We start from the raw sequence: 14,164 nt of genomic DNA on the forward strand, positions 1-14,164 counted from the left end.
TTAATGTGAGATCTATGGTCAAAAAGATCTCACATTTACACTTAAAAAGCAATTATAAAAAAAGTAGTTTTATTTTTACACATTAAAAAATGGTCCCTTTAAGGCGGGAGGGCAGGCCATCTTGCCCTCACTCAACTTCCTTCCCATCGTTTCCACCACTGCTGGTCTATCCGCTAAGCATCAGAAATGACAGAGAAGCTCTCACTTAATACAAGTTTACATGATGGGGTCACTCCTCTCTCAGATCGCAAAAATTATCCTTACCTTATATCTCAATGTTTTACTAGAGTTAAGAATACAGCATAAGCCTCAATTAGATATATTGCAATATATGTTAGTTGTCACCAGAGACTGTTTATTAGACTAATGTATACATCACAACCTATTGTATGACAATGTCCACATTGTTAATTTCTTACTATTGTGAAAAACCAATATAAACCTATTGAAATGTAGAAATTACAGAGAAGCAGTGGGAGGGCACCTCTCCAGCCGTTCATAAAAGTGATTCTGTGGCAAATCCGCTGCTGGGACCACTTTTATGTGAAAGAGGATCGCCCACTGTGTAAAACTATACCGGGGTTATGGCAGTCGAAGTATCAACGTATATACACAGTGGGTAGTCCAGAAGTGGGAGTTACAGATTGCAATTTAATTCAGGCACTTTTTGACACATTTTACTTAGATGTAAAAAAGAGTAGCGCACTTTATGCCATTTGTCGCTAACCTACTTTTCCTAACTACAGCAAGTTCACTTTTTAAACATTTAAAAATAGATTTTTTCTTTATTCTTATCCGACAATTTATATGCTTCATAGAATGTCTTTGTCTACTACATTAGGATGTGATACTGATGGCGGTTTTTAAAAAGTTTCTTAAAAATACAAGTGTCATTGACATAAAATGCTCTGACAGTAATTGATGGAGTATGGAGCCTGGAAGGCATCTACTGACAGCCAATTAGTAGGTCCTGATTTTGGATTCTTTCTCCTAACTCCATTTAATGTAATCTGTGCATAAAGTCCAATTTTAACAAACTTAATGAACAAGTCATGGACTGCGTTACTTTTCTCGACCATGACAGAACAGGATAAACTAAAAATATATCACTATAATAATTCTTCTGAAAACATTTTTGCAAAGGGTCTAAACAACGATGAAGGACAGAAAAGGCAAAAATGCATTGCTAAAATTCCTATATCTATAAAAAAGTTATGTTTTTAATTAATCTATAAGGTAATATTTTTGTGCAATGTTATGAAGTGAACATGTAGGCAGATATAAATTAAATCAATTTATTCCAGTTATAAATCTATTTTTGAATATTAAATGTATTTTTAAAATGATACCTTACTTTGTTTTAGCTAATGAAAACTCACTACAAACTGGGAGAAAATATACATTCTATGGAAAGAATTAGTAGAGACTAAAGCCAGCTCTAGAGGTCAATAAGAAAGCTGTGCCAAGCAGTGAGCTGTCTTGGTACACTTCAGAGAAATGACACCCAAGGAATCGGACAACCAGGCTTTCTTCTATAGATTTCCCCTTGGCAGATTTTTATTGACTCACATCTAAACTTTCTTCTTGCACCTCACATCTTGACTTTGTGGCCAAAAGTATAAGCTAGATCTTCAGTAAAAAAACATTTTAGTTTCTCAAAAAGGAAAAGGTTAAGTTCTGCCAAGTTTCTAATACTGTCTATATTTGGGAGATTCCTGCTCACTTTCTGTCCATACAGTAATCACTGAGACAGGACATCTCCTTAATGGGAACAGCAATAAACACTTGACAGAGTTTTCAACCCTTGAATACCCTTCTAGAGGGAAAAGGTGTGTTAATTATTACAGTCCCTGACAAAAGTCTTGTCGCTTCTCTATTTTGTAGAAACTCCTGCTATTAACCTGACTTTTAATTAATCAATTGGTGTTAGAAATAGCTCATATGAAAAGCTAAAACCCTCTCAAATGATGTTTAATGCACTGAAATAAATTAGTTTCACTGAAAAAAGGTGAAGGTCAAGAAAGTCAAATTTTGGCAAGACAAAAGTTTTGTCGCCTATACAGAAATTTAACAACTTTACTGAAAATCCCAAAATATGTCAGCAAATGAAGTAGTGGTGCTGTGAGATACAACTGTAATATCTTGTATGACTTCCATGAGCTTGAAGGACAGCATCCATGCGGTTTGACAAGAATTCATACAATTTATTGATGAAGTCATAAGGAATAGCAAAGAAAACAGTCTTGCATGCCTCCCAGAGTTCATAAAAATTCTTTGGTTTCATCTTCCATGCTTTCATCTTCCTCTTTCATCCTACACCACATATGCTCAATGATGTTCATGTCTGGTGACTGGGCTGGCCAATCCTGGAGCATATTGATCTTCTTTGCCTTAAGGAACTTTGATGTGGAGATGGAAGTATGCGATGGAGCACCATCCTGCTGCAAAATTTGGCCTTTTTTATTGTTGGGAATACAAGAGGTAGCTAAGATTTCTTGGTATTTTAGACTATTGATGATGCCTTCCACCCTGCAGATCCCTCGCACACCCCATACTGGATGTAACCCCCGACCATGATTTTGACTCCACCAAAAACTTGACTGTTTTCTGGGTAAATCTCGGCTCCATGCGGGTTCCAGTAGGTCTCCTGCAATATTTGCGGCGACTGTGGTGTAATTCAACAGAAGATTCATCTGAAAAATCCACCTTTTGCCACTTTTCCAGAGTCCATCCTTTTAGCAGGCTGTGGCCCTTGGCAAATGCCACACAGTTGTTCAATTGTTTTTTGTTTAGTGCTGGCTTATGGGCACTGATTCGACCATGGAGGCCATTTCGAGACAAACTGTTCTGGTTGACACAGGAACTTCAGGTAACCAGGTCTCATGAAGCTCTGCTGCAGTGGAAAATGGGCTGGCCTTGGATTTTCGAGCCAACAAACGGTCCTCTCGAGCAGTTGTCTTGCGGGGTCGGCCTGACCTGGCCTTGTCCAAAACGTCTTCAGTCTCTTCAAATCTTTTTTTTATCCTCTGAACTTGACTCTGAGACACATTGAAGGTGTCTGCCACATCAGCAGTGGATCTGGTCTTCAGCCTCTTGATAATCAACACTTTAGTCTCCGGGTGAATCTTAGGCATGTTTGCAGAGGTCTAGTTGCAGTTGAGAAGGTCTAGTGTACTGGTGGTCTTTTTATACACACCTGAGACCTAATTGATCCATTATTAGTCAAAGGTGAAGCTCATATGACAAGGCGACAACACTTATGTCTTGGCAAAAATTGACTCAATGGGCTTTACCAAGCTGTGAATATTAGAATACTTTGTCAGTTTAGTTTTGCACTGAAACATTATTACAAAAGCTGTTGGGATTAAAATGACCCATTTCTTGTAACAAAATCTTGATTAGAAATATATTTTAGCGGCACTTCAGGTCAATTTGTACACAAGCGATTGCCTCTCGGGGGATCAAAAAAAATTTCCCCTGCTGTAGCAAATTGGATCATGCTCTGCTGGGGTTTTGTGTCTTCCTCTGGATCAACTGGGTATAGAATTGGGTATATGGGATTGTACGATTATATATATATATATATATATATATATATATATATATATATATATATATATATATATTTTTTTTTTTTTTTATGGTTTAACTGGATGGACTTGTGTCTTTGTTCAACCTATGTAACTGTCTCTTATGTAAAATGACCTTGCACTCCTCCACCTTCTGTTTGAGGATGCCCCACGGATGCTCAATAGGGTTTAGGTCTGGAGACATGCTTGGTCAGTCCATCACCTTTACCCTCAGTTTCTTTAGCAAGGCAGTGGGCATCTTGGAGGTATATTTTGGAAGGTTATCATGTTGGAATACTGCCCTGCAGCCCAGTCTCTAAAGGGAGGGGATTATGCTATGCTTCAGTATGTCACAGTACATGTTGCCATTCATGGCTCCCTCAATGAACTGTAGCTCCTCAGTGTCGGCAGCACTTATGCAGCCCCAGACGATGGCACTCCCACCACCATGCTTGACTGTAGGCAAGACACACTTGTCTTTGTACTCCTCACCTGGTTGCCGCCACACAACACACTTGACACCATCTGAACCAAATAAGTTTATATTGGTCACGCTTCAAAATTGCGCACGCTTGTGGAAATGCAACAAACTTTTACCCTTAAAAATCTCCATATGCAACATTTAAAAAATGCTACAGGTTGTATGCTTTGAGTTACAGAGGAGATTCAGGGCTAGAATTATTGCTCTCGCTCTACTGATCGTGGTGATGCCTCACATGTGTGGTTTGAACACAGTTTTCAAATGCGGTTGCTACTGCGGGACAGGGTGCTTTTAATTTTTTTTCCCTCATTTATTTTAGCTTTTATTTTTTAATTGTGTCACTTTTATTCCTATTACAAGGAATGTAAACATCCCTTGCAATAGAAAAAAAGCATGACAGGACCTCTTAAATATGAGATCTGGCGTCAAAAAGACTCTGGGGTTATAGTGTGCCGGTTTCAGTGGATTTTCTATTTGTCATTGTCCAGGCAGGTGCAAATATACCACCACATATCTTTGCTTTATTTTAACCTTGCATCCCTCACTGGGTTATATCAGTAACTGTTTTTTCTTTCATGTTTATCTTTTAACAGGCCATTTGTTTTCATATTCTTATGAACATTGGATGTACATAGTTAGTCTGGTTGAAAAAAACAAGGGAAAAAACAAAAACCATATAATCCTGTATACACAATCCTATACCCACAGTTGATCCAGAGGAAGGCAAAAAACCCAGCAGAGCATGATCCAATTTGCTACAGCAGGGGTAAACAATTCCTTCCTGATCCCCTGAGAGGCAATCAGATATTCCGTGCATCAACTTTACCTATACATGTTAGTATCCAATTATATTACGTACATTTAGGAAAGAACCCATGCCTTTTATAAAGCAATCTACTGAGCTTGCCAGAAACCAGCTCTTGAGGGCGTCCATTCCAAATTTTCACACCTCTTACTGTGAAGAAACCTTTCCATATTTGGAGATTACATCTCCCTTCCTCCAGACATAAAGACTGCCCCCTTGTGTCCTCTGTGATGACCTTACAGTGAATAACTCAACACCAAGTTCACTTTATGAACCCCTTATGTATTTATACATGTTGACCATACCCCCCTTAATCTCCTCTTCTCAAGAGTGAATACATTTAGTTCCTCTAATCTTTCCTCATAGCTGAGCTCCTCCATGCCTCTCATCCGTTTGGGTGCCCTTCTTTGCACTTTCTCCAGTTCCCCGGTATCCTTTTGAGAACTGGGGCCCAAAACTGAACTGCATTTTCCAGATGAGGTCTTACTAATGATTTGTACAGTGGCAAAATGATCTTTCTCTCTCTCTCTGGAGTCCATACCTCTCAATACAAGAAATAACTTTGCTTGCTTTGGAAACCAATGCTATGATAAAGCTTCTGATCTATCAAAAACATCCAGATCCTTCTCCAGTATGGTTTCCCCCAGTTGTACTCCCACTAGTATGTATGATGCATGCATATTCTTAGTCTCCATGTGCATAACTTTACATTTATCATCGTTAAATGTCATTTGCCATATAGTTGCCAAATTAAACAGTGCATTGAGGTCAGCTTGTAAGTTGGAGACATCCTGTAAGGATGTTATTCCATTGCATAGCTTATTGTCATCTTCAAAGACTAAAATGGTACTTTTAATCCCAGACCCAATATCATTTCTAAAGATATTAAAAAGTAAGGGTCCCAACACTGAACCTTGGGGTACACCACTGATAACCTTAGACCATTCAGACCAAGAATCATTAACCACTACTCTCTGAATACGGCCTTTTAGTCAGTTTTCTATTAATTTACAAACTGATCTTTCCAGGCTGTAGACTTAACCTTACACATGAGCCGTGTGTCAGGGGAACTGTGTCAAACACTTTTACACAATCCAAGTATACCATGTGCACAGCCCCCCCCCCCTCTGTCCAAGGTTTTAACTACCTCCTCATGAAAATAAATCATGTTTGTTTGGCAACTTCTGTCTTTCATGAATCCATGCTCTCCGTTGCTTAAAATACTTTTTTTCCCAGCAAGAACTCATCTATTTTGACTTTTAATAAACTCTCCAGTATCATCTCAACTATACAAGTTAAACTAATAGGTCCATAGTTACTTGGTAAAGACTTTGATCCCTTTTGAAATACAGTATATGCTCTACGCCAACCCAGTTATGCTTTAAGACAAAATGGAGCTGTCTGCTAATCATAAAGCAAAATAAAATATACTGTATATGTCTCACCTACAGTGACTGCACGTTAAGCTTAATTTCGCACCACATGAAGACAGTTTCAAATTTGAGTTGATAAATCTACAGGTAAATGTTACCAGAATTTACATTGGATACTTACTGTGGAATAACAGGAAGAACAGTCCATGCTCCTTCATTTTCCACTGTCTCATGCAGCAGTATCACAGGGGGCACTTTCTTAAAAGAGAGAGAAAAAAAAAAGTAAATTAAAACTTTAAAAAAGGGGTGGGGTGTATTATCCCGATACTACTTATAATTTTGTACAAAAGAGGTCTATATATCATTTACTTAACCTCAGCACTATAATCCACTGCAATGAAAGTTGCTCTCTAAGCACTTATTTTTCAGGATCATTTTATTGCCATTATTAAGGAAAGTTAATCGCATGCTCTGGAGTGGGAAACCTTGAAGCCTAAGTGCTCAGTATGGTATGCCAAATTTAGCAGGTTTACTTCCAGGCAAACGGACATGCATAGAAGCAACTTGCAACAAGTATAGAAATAAATATTAAACATAGATGTGCTATAAGTAACCACATATGATCCTTTTTTACATTCACAAACCCCATCACCTTTTGTATAAAGACTCAAACTATTAATACAATGAGAAAGACTGAAATGGCTGCCGATTTGATATAGAGACAATCATACAGTTAGTTTCCATCCTAATCAAACAATATCCATGTGGATGAATTAAGCAGTAAAGTAGAGAACATCTACAGTAAACGTACTTAAATTATGCTGGTATCCCACATGGAACTGAAAATTGTCCATAGCAGTGGACATCTATGCTATCAAAGCTCTTGAAATCTCAGATTTTTTTTATTTTATTGCGATCACAATAACAAGGGAAGATGCCAGGTCCTTTGTAAGGCTCCATTCACACCAATGCGTTGTTTCATGCTTTTTTCAGAAATGCGGGACATTATTTTTAACATACGTTCCTATGGAACACATTCACATCAATGCATTTTTGTGCCTCTGTGTTTTTGGAGAGGGTCCGGGACTTTTTTAAACACAAAACAGTGCTTTTTTTTGGTTCAATGACTTCAATGCAGAAGCTGCAGATAAACATGTAGTGCGTTTTTACCATGATTTGTGTTTTCAATCTGCCCAACAAATGTCTCCCCCCCCAAAAAATGCAAAAAAACACATCAAAATTGAAGTAAAATCGCTGTAAAAAAACAGCAAAAAGCACTGCAGAAATGCTAAAATCACACTGCATAGGTGCAAATGGAGCATAAGGAGATGACAGGGGTCTATTAGAACCCTGATGTCATCCCCGGCCTCGACTGCACCAAATCAAGCAAAGTGTGTGCTTGACTAGCAGCTTCCCTGGCCACAGCAGGCAGGGAGTAACAACTCTGAACTCAGACATGATGCAATCCTTCGTTCATCATTCATTCGTTGCAGAGTAAAATCAAGACATTTTCCTATTGTCCTGAGGGAATGGAAGAGCACAGAAACCACCATGGGCAGCAGCCAGGTGGTACCCTGGTAGACAAGAGCTTAAAGTGGTTGTAAACTCAGAAAAAAAGAAAAAAAATGCAAGACAAAGGTCATGGGTCTTCATTGTCACATCTCAGTGACAGCGCAGTGTGAGTTTGATCAACCATTGGTCACAAGCTGACAAAGGTGGCTGAGGTCTGACAATGCATTTGTCACAATTTCATGTGTGTATTAAAGCAAAGTTCCAGCCTCTGAAAAAATATATATATTTTTTTTTAAGGACACTTACCTGTCCAGGGATTCCGCATTGGTAGCCCCCAGAAAGCCAATTTGTCCATGGGCTTGGGTGCAGGCACCGCCATTGCAACTAAGGGAAACCGGCAAGCCTTCAGGCTTCACTGCCGGTTTCCTACTGCGCACATGCAAGTACGCACTGCGCTTTCCGAATAGTGCCATTCTTTTCTGGGGGACACACAGGTCCCAGAAGGCAGTGGGGGGGGGGGAGGGGCCAATGATTAGGTACCTCGCTGCGGTAGGGTAGGATGGAAGTCCTGAAGGAATACAAAAGAAAAATATCAAAAAAAGGCAAAGGGGAGGTTGTGCTCAATTGATGAGGACTTTGTTTCAATTTAGTCTGGAACTCCGCTTTAAGTGGTTTACTGTAGCTTAATTTTAATGCCTCTCAATACATGGTTCTTACCACAATCCATAAAAACGTGTTCAATGAAAAAGACTCTTATTTCAATTAGTAGAAGAATAATCTTTAATTCCTGAAGGAGTCTGTCAAATCCATGAGCCAGCAAACATTTTATCTATATTGATTATTTCTGTGTGCTCTCCACATACCTGACACTCATCCTCTTCTGTTACTAAATAGGATACTCTCAAGAGTTCGATTTTATCCCTGACTGCAAAACTCCTAATTACAACAATTTAGACTAATTGCATCCCATTTAAATGTAGAGCTGCTTGATTCTGGCCAAAATGAGAATCACAATGCTTTGCTTTAAATAAAGATGTGTAATATCATCTTTCACATTATACAAAAAAATTGGGCTAACTTTACTGTTTAGTTTTTAATTAATTTATTAAAGGGTATTTTTTTCCAAACAAAATTGCATTTCAAAGACCGCTGCACAAATACAGTGTGATAAAAAATATTGAAACAAACACCATTTTATTCTCCAGGGTCTCCGCTTTAAAAAAAAAATATATATATATATATATATACATTAGCAGAACATGCATAACATGTGTGCACTGTGCAGCCATCCGTCCTCCCCTCTCCCCCCACATACCTCCCCCGGCTGCCGAGTCTGGCTCCTGTCCCTGCCGCCAATGCACTCCTGTTTTTGGAGCCGACAGGGTCAATAAAGAGAACCTGTCACCTCCAATTGCTATCACACATGGAATTGTTTTCTCCTGTGTGATAGCAATAAAGTTAAGTGTACAAAAATAAGAAATAATAATTCAATTAATAAAATAAGTAATTAAAAAGTAAAGAATAAGAAAAATAATATTAAAAATAAGAAAATTATACAAAAAAAAGTAAAACGACAAGCTACAAAAAAAAGTGATAAAGTAATAAAAAAAGAAAAAAAAGAAACAAGAGGTGGCAATTGGGGGACAGTGATAGGATGCTTCATACATTTTTGCAATCCGACTGTACTGTTTTAACATACAATTATTCCAAAAAAAAAATTATGTTTCGGTTTCGGCCTGACATTTTTTTTTTATTTCGGTTTCGTTTCGGTTCTGAAATTTCCATTTCGGTGCACCTCTAATATACATTGCTCAAAAAATTAAAGGACACTTTGAAAACATATCAGATCTCAATGGGCAAACATTTCATGCTGGATATCTATACTGATATGGACTGGGTAATGTGTTAGGAATGAAAGGATGGCACATCATTTGATGGACATGAAAATGATCCACCTACAGAGGGCTGAATTCAAAGACATCCTGAAAATCAAAGTGAAAAAATGATGCAGCAAGCTAGTCTATTTTGCTGAAATTTCATTGCAATTTCATTGAAACAACTCAAAATGGTCCTCGGTAGTTTGTATGGCCCCCAAGTGCTTGTATGCATGCCTGACAACATCAGGGCATGCTCCTAATGAGACAACGGATGGTGTCCTGGGATATTTCCTCCCAGATCTGGACCAGAGCATGCTGACGGCACCGGATGGACCGAAACAGAATGTCCCAGAGGTGTTCATTTGGATTTAGGTCAGGTGAGCATGGGGGTCATTCAATGACATCAATGTCTTCATCCTCCAGGAACTGGCTGCATGCTCTCGCCACATTAGGCCGTGCATTGTTGTGCACCAGGAGGAACCCAAGATCCACTGCACCAGCATAGGGTCTGACAATGGGTCCAAGGATTTCATCCCGATAATTAATGGCAGTCAGGGTGCCATGGTGTAGCCTGTAGAGTTCTGTGCGTCAATCCATGGATATGCCTCTCCAGACCATCACTGACCCACCACCAAACCGGTCATGCTGAACGATGTTACAGGCAGCATAATTCTCCGCGGCTTCTCCATACCCTTTCACGTCTAATATATGCTCAGGGTGAACCTGCTCTCATCTGTGAAAAGCATGGGGCACCAGCGGTGGACCTGCCAATTCTGGTGTTCAATGGAAAATGCCAATCGAGCTCCAGTGTCCGGCAGTGAGCCCAGAGCACACTAGAGGACGTTGGGCCCTCAGGCCACCCCCATGAAGTCTGTTTCTGATTGTTTGGTCAGAGACATTCACACCAGTGGCCTGCTGAAGGTCATTTTGTAGGTCTGTGGTAGTGCTCATCCTGTTCCTCCTTGCACAAATTAGCAGATACCAGTCCTGCTGATGTGTTAAGGACCTTCTACAGCTCTGTCCAGCTCTCCTAGAGTAACTGCCTGTCTCCTGGAATCTCCTCCATGATCTTAAGACCGTGCAAACTTTATAGGGTCCAAGTATCGCCTCATGCTACCAGTAGTGACACTGACCCTAGCCAAATGAAAAACTAGTGAAAAACAGTCAGAAAAGATGAGTAGGGAAGAAAATGTCAGACACCTCCACCTGAAAAAAACATTCCTCTTTTGGAGGTCATCTCATTGTTGCACATCTAGTGCAACAATGAGACAATGAGCCTGAACGCCCCCTGCCCCAAAGCACCTCGTCCCCGTGTTGATAAGGACAGATGCCTCTTCCCGACAACCTGGGCCATTTGTCTGGAAGCCTCCTTTAACAAGGGGGCCCCCTAGCCTATGTGAATGAGTATGGGGTACATTGTACCAATACCCATTCAACCAAAATAAGTGTAAAAAAAAAAACAGTACACAGGTTTTTGAAAAAGTAATTTACCCCAAAGCACCTTATCCCCATGTTGATGGGGACAAGGGCCTCTTTCTGACAACCCTGGTCGTTGGTTGTCGGGGTCTGCGGGTGGGTGGCTTTTCAGAATTTGGAAGCTCCCTTTACCAGACCCCAACACCTCTATGTGAATGAGTATGGGGTACACAAAATTGTGTCAAAAATACAAAAAAAGAGTACACAGTTTTTTGACAAAGTAATTTATTAAAGCAGCTCCGGGGTCTCTCTTTCTGGTGAGGTCTTCATCCTTAGGTTCTTTTCATCTCTCTGCTGATGTCTTCCGCTGCCAGGGTTGTCAGAAAGGCTCCCTTGTCCCCATCAACATGGGGACAAGGTGCTTTGGGGTGGGGGTACCCCCATGCCTTTTTTTTTCCGTGTGGGGGTTTCCCTTAAAATTCATACGAAGGGGGCTGGTATGGCCTTGGGGGGAACCCCACGCCCATTTTTTTTTTTCATTTTGGCGAGGGTTCCCCTTCAAGATCCTTAGCGCACAAGCCGCACCTCAAGTCGGATCATCATGATCTGACTTCTGGTGCGACTTCAATTCAAATCAATGGGCTCTCATAGGAAATCATTGAATAGAGGCAGAGAATCACTGCTAAAAGTTAGCGTGGCTAAATGTGCATTAACGTCAATGCAAAAAGCTACTAAAGGCAAGTTTTTACAGCCACTTTTTCCTGGCCTCGGTAGTGGCTTTGCAGCTCATTTTTGCTAAAGCCCTGTCTGCATGAGGCTGCAGGGGGAGACTATAACCTATATTAGATTGTTTATAGCTGCATCACTGTTGCAATTTTTTTTCTCACTTCCAGTATGGTGAAACCATTTACTGCAAGATGGAAATTGAGTAGAGAAACCTTCTAACAGAGCCCTTATAACAGTAAAAAAAGACAGGGGTCCTAAGCTTTTCTTAGTCTAAAATATCTAGAACAAAGATGTGTTGTAAAATAAGTTATACTGTACTTCTCTGTTTGACTGTTGACTTTTGGGGAAAAAATGCTGTAACTCAGCAACTAAACCTCAAGTAACAGAAAAACCTATGGCTATTAAAAACAAGTTCTATTTTTCTTTGAATATATTCTTGCTCTAGTCCACCCTTTTTCAACCAGTGTGCCTAGAGGTTACTTAAGGGGTGCCTTGACAAATTGTTTAAAAATTGCCCAAAAACTGTATACAAGCTGGCGTGTGGATAAAGGCTGCCTTTTAGTTACACTGATACTGAAATTTTGTGAATGTAAAATTCAATAATCAAGTGGCCTCCCTTCCAAGCCTGTAATATTGATGCCTGATGGCTGAAAGTCAAGGATTCCCTTACCACGCTTATGCTGCGTACACACAATCGGAAATTCCGACAAGAAAAGTTCGATGTGAGCTTTTGGTCGGAAATTGTAGGCTCCATCTGACTTTTTTTTGTTGAAATTTCCGACAGCAAAAATTTGAGAGCTGGTTCTCAAAATTCCGATCGTCTGTATGCAATTCTGACGCACAAAAAGCATGCATGTTCGCAATCAATTTGACGCGTGCTCAGAATCATTGAACTTCATTTTTCTCGGCTCGTTGTAGTGCTGTACGTCACCGCGTTCTTGACGGTCGGAATTTTGTGTGACCGTGTGTATGCAACACAAGTTTGAGCCAACATTCCGTCATGGAAAAAAAACAGGGTTTTCTTGTTGGAATTTCCAGTTGTGTGAATCTTCTAGCTGTCGGTGTTCTAACGACAAATGGCCTCATCAGTTGATAAGTAGGATATTATTGTCTGCGTAGCATCCTTGTGTGACCCTCCCCTACCCCTCTCCATCAGCGGTGGGGTCACATTAGCTGAGTGATGGAGAAACACAGGAATATTAGTCAGTGCCAGTGTGCAAAAGTGTATTTGCTTTGGAAGAATAAATCACCTCAAACATTGGGTGTCCTACTTAGACTTGTGGATGTTCCTGCATTACAGTATGTAATACTATTAGAATAGTTTTTACATTTTAGAATAGGGTGCCTCGAGACTGTCCATTTTTAACCACTTACCTACACGGCACTTTCACCCCCTTCCTGCCCAGGCCATTTTTCAGCTTTCAGCGCTGTCACACTTTGAATGAAAATTGCGCGGCCATGCTACACTGTAACCATGTGAAATTGGTATTATTTTCTTCAAACAATAGAGCTTTTATTTGGTGGTATTTAATCTCTGCTGGAATTTTTATTTTTTGCACAAAAAAAAGACCGAAAATTTTGAAAAATAAAGTTTTAGTTTCTGTCATTACATTTTGTAAATACTGTAAGTAATTTTTCTCCTTTACTGATGTGCGCTGATGAGGTGGCACTTATGGGCATTGATAAGGTGGCACGGGCACTGATAAAGGAGCACTAATGAGCACCGATGGGCGGCACTGATGGGTGGAACCGATAGGTGGCACAGATGGGCAGAACTGATGGCCAGCACTGAAAGGTGGCACTGAAAGCCAGCACTGACTGGCATCACTAATGGGTACTGATTGCTGCCACTTCTGGCGCTCTAATGTAATCGGTGCACTGATCATCAGTGCCCTGATTACATCTCTTACTGTCCCCTGCGAGGAGAAACCGCTGAATGCCTCTCCTCGCCACACACTCTGTCTGATTACCGGAACTTCCTTGTTTACATGTTACCAGCTGTGATTGGACACAGCCGATTACATGATGAAAGAGCACGTGGGAGCGGCTGTTTGGGTAAGCCGTCATATGACGTCCACCCAGAACGAGAGCTGCAAGTGGTTAAAGAGTGTCTCAAGATTATCCATAATTTTTAAAAAGGGTGCCTTGACTGAAAAAGGTTGAAAAACACTGTTCTTGGTCCATTAAAATCAAAATAACAGTGACACAAAACAACCTGTAACTAGCTAAAGCTGTCCTAATGTATTTTTGTAAAGGTGATGCAGACAGTGGGGTTGATTTACTAAAGGCAAACCCACTCTGCACTGCAAGCGCAGTCACTGTAGATCACTGTAGATCTGAGGGGAAGCTCTGCTGATTTTATCATCCAATCATGTGCAAGCAAAAATGCTGTTTTTCATTTTCCT

General features: G+C 40.2%; 1 protein-coding gene across 2 annotated transcripts in view; it reads right to left on the reverse strand.

The window, feature by feature from the left end:
- The window catches only part of B3GLCT (beta 3-glucosyltransferase), a 604,827-nt gene that overhangs the window by 198,797 nt on the left and 391,866 nt on the right, over positions 1-14,164 (reverse strand). For both annotated transcript variants that reach the window (XM_040340455.1, XM_040340454.1), the window contains one exon: positions 6,410-6,486. In XM_040340455.1, coding sequence (XP_040196389.1) covers positions 6,410-6,486 — 77 coding nt within the window. The remainder of the gene's footprint in view (positions 1-6,409; positions 6,487-14,164) is intronic.

This window comes from Rana temporaria, chromosome 2, assembly GCF_905171775.1.
Source record: "Rana temporaria chromosome 2, aRanTem1.1, whole genome shotgun sequence".
NCBI lineage: Eukaryota > Metazoa > Chordata > Amphibia > Anura > Ranidae > Rana > Rana temporaria.